Here is a 2981-nt window from a genome sequence, read left to right as displayed (position 1 = left end):
ACAGGTGAGGACAGACAGGTGAGGATAGACAGGTGAGAGGACACATGTGAGGACAGACAGGTGAGGATAGACAGGTGAGGACAGACAGGTGAGGGGACACAGGTGAGGACATAAATCAATAAAATTTCACCTTGTTGATGCTGGCAAGAATGTTTCCGTCCTCTGCAGAGGGAGGGGCTTCAAAGGAGGCGGGGCCTTCTTCTGTTTGTGGATACGTGAGGACGGGGCTGGTAGGCGTGACCGAGGAGGGCGTGGTTACCAGGGAAGTGGGGGTGGAGCCAGAGGAGGGCGGGGGGAAGGGGAGAGGCAGGACTCTGAGGCCGGGGCTCTTCAGAGGCGCCGTGGGGGACAGAGCGAGGTTGGCCTGAACAGAGAGAGCGAGTGACGTCACTGTGATGTCACTGTGATGTCACTATGATGTCACTGTGACCTCACCAGCAGGGGGCAGCAGACTCCATCACCTGGACTCACCTGGAGCTTCTCGATCAGAGCCGAGTTCCTCTTGACTTTAGAAGGTGACGTGACGGGAGGCGGAGCCTAAAAGAAACAAACAAACAAACAAAACGTTATTCAACACATGTCAAGCTGAGGAGGTGCTGAAGCTCTTTTTTCCCACGTTCTCAGAGGTTCCTAAAGTAACTTCCTGTCTTTTCACTTTTTATTGTTGTTTATTTGTTTTCTCTCTTCAGGATGTTTTTAAATAATCTTTATGTTTATTAACTTTTCTAAATATTTCACTTTATTTTGAATTATTTTCCACAGAGAAACTCTGAGATCTTTTCAGTTTCCTCTCTTTCTGTCTTTTAAGCTGCTTTTATCTTTTTCTAGCCTGTTTTTACATTTAGCTGTTAGCTTTTAGCCGTTAGCTGTTAGCGTTTCAGCTGCAGGAAGGTCCTCCAGCTCCAGTTTCACCTCCTGATCGTCTCCTTGTGGTTTTGGAAGCTGTAAGGTCCGAGGGGGTCGCCGTCTGACCGGTTTATCCTGACAAACAAACAAACAAACAACATCAGCCGTCACTTTTAGAGGCATTTCTTTCTGTTTGCGTTCAGAATCAAACTCACAGCTTCGTTGTTCAGCGGAGGATTCGAACCTTTGAATCGACTTGCGAGTTCGGCCACAGAGGGGCGGGGCTGGGCCTCCTCCTGCAGGAACAGGTGAACAGGTGAGAGTTACGGCAGGTAGGACAACAAACCGCTGCACGCACCACAACAAGAACAACAATCACTAATCAATGTTTTTTTTTAATAATTAATTCTTTAATTTGTTGCTTGTTAAACAGTAAAACATCAGAAGAATCTCGTGAATCTGCTGTTAAACAACAAAACAAACACAGAGTTTAAACCCAACCACGAACAACAAACCCAGCTAATAAAGTCTGAATAAGAGTCTCTGATAAAACTTCACGGGTTCTTATCATTAATCTGGGTCAAAGGCTTCGTCCGCACAAAGATGGCTGCCTGCAGACACAGCTGACATTCATCAGATAATAAAATGACAAACAGCTTGACTCGTCGGGCTGAAAGCTGGAGGCAGGAAGTGACAAAAGAAAACGGCCGTTAAACCACTTCCTTCAGCTGCAGCTGGAAACCTGGAGGTACAACCAGAAACCACAGAACTGACCGAGACACCGGGATTAGAACCGTAAATAAAATAAAGAACAACAACACAGACAGAGGAGTGTAAAGAACCTGAAGGATCAGAAGAAATCATCTGTTTCCTTTTCATCGTTTACAGAGTTTCACTGCGAGGCAGATAATCTCAGATAATCTCACTGAAGTGAAACTTCAGCACCTCTGAACTGCAAACAGTCCTTCCTACAGCAGTATTCTTATAAAACCATTGTTTCTGCAGTAGTTCAGTCTTTAGTTTGAGCCTGTTTTTGTCTCCAGTCAGTCTTAATTTGGTCTCCTCTGTCCCCAAACCCTCCCAAAGTTGTCTCACGTTCCTCGCTCCCTGACCCCTCCACCCGGATCTTTTCCTATGGTGTTGTTTTTTACAGTTCGGACCTGAGCCACAAGAAGAGCTGAAGGTTCTTGGCCTCTCAGTGACGGTCTGGCAGTCAGAAGAAACTAAAACTCATTTATTTCACTGAGGAAAGAGACAAACTAAAGAACAAACAACTAATGAGGGTTTAGCTGCTTGTTGGTGGTTCCTGAACATGTCTACTTTTCTGAAACTTCCCATCACATCCTGTGATTTGATAAGAGATGTTACAGAAATCAGGTGGAAATCTCATGAACAAATCCTCTTTAAGGAGAAAACATTTAATTTCAGTCTTAATCAGTTTCAGCTCCGTTTACAGTTTTGGTTAAAAACTTTTAAGAACATAAAACCATCTGGTTCTCAGCAGGTCTTAAACTAGAAACAGCCTCAGATAAACAACTTATTTTATATTAAACCATGTTCTTTATTTACAAAAACTAAAGAACTCAAACTGGGCTAAAGACGGAGCCCTGAGGCTCTCCGTATGTGGAGAAATGGCCGTTAGGAAGTCCCTTTTAGGAATCTGACCTATGGAATGATCACAACCCTCCTCAAACACGTGCGACTTGTTTTATTCGATCGATCTGAGGTGCAGCTGACGTAAATACTCAGCTTCGTCTGACTGAAAGGAACGGCGTGAACGAGTTGACGACACGTCAGACTTCACAGTTATGTCGACGATGCATCGTTTGGTTTCCTGTTGACTCGCTCACAGCTCACACCAAATCCAAGCTGCAGGATTCGTTGTTTTACCAAGTGAAACAAACGTCCGTTACTCCTTGTTTATTCTCCTGAGTTCTTCCTCTTTACTTGTAATTTTCAATAAACGCCACAGAAAAGAGAAAAACCGACTCGATCAGCAGCAGAAAGAAAAGTTTTACCTCCATCCTGCTGCTTCGCCTGTCAGCCGCCTCAATATGTCGAGTATGTGTGAAAGAGGGAGGGAGGAGGCCTGCAGGGTAAATATAGACCGAGAGTCATGTCGGGGCGAGAGACCT

General features: G+C 44.9%; 1 protein-coding gene across 1 annotated transcript in view; it reads right to left on the bottom strand.

Moving 5' to 3' along the window:
* Nucleotides 1–2981, bottom strand: part of dub (duboraya) — a 4425-nt gene extending 1444 nt beyond the window's left edge. The window contains exons 1-5 of the mRNA XM_017405074.3: nucleotides 2865–2981; nucleotides 1062–1142; nucleotides 913–981; nucleotides 472–537; nucleotides 131–364 (exon numbers count right to left, since the gene is read on the bottom strand). Coding sequence (XP_017260563.3) covers nucleotides 131–364; nucleotides 472–537; nucleotides 913–981; nucleotides 1062–1142; nucleotides 2865–2870 — 456 coding nt within the window. The 5' untranslated portion in view covers nucleotides 2871–2981. The remainder of the gene's footprint in view (nucleotides 1–130; nucleotides 365–471; nucleotides 538–912; nucleotides 982–1061; nucleotides 1143–2864) is intronic.

The sequence above is a fragment of the Kryptolebias marmoratus genome, linkage group LG13 (assembly GCF_001649575.2).
Source record: "Kryptolebias marmoratus isolate JLee-2015 linkage group LG13, ASM164957v2, whole genome shotgun sequence".
NCBI lineage: Eukaryota > Metazoa > Chordata > Actinopteri > Cyprinodontiformes > Rivulidae > Kryptolebias > Kryptolebias marmoratus.
The sequence above is the reverse complement of the archived record's forward strand: the minus strand, read 5'-3'. Positions and strand labels throughout refer to the sequence as shown.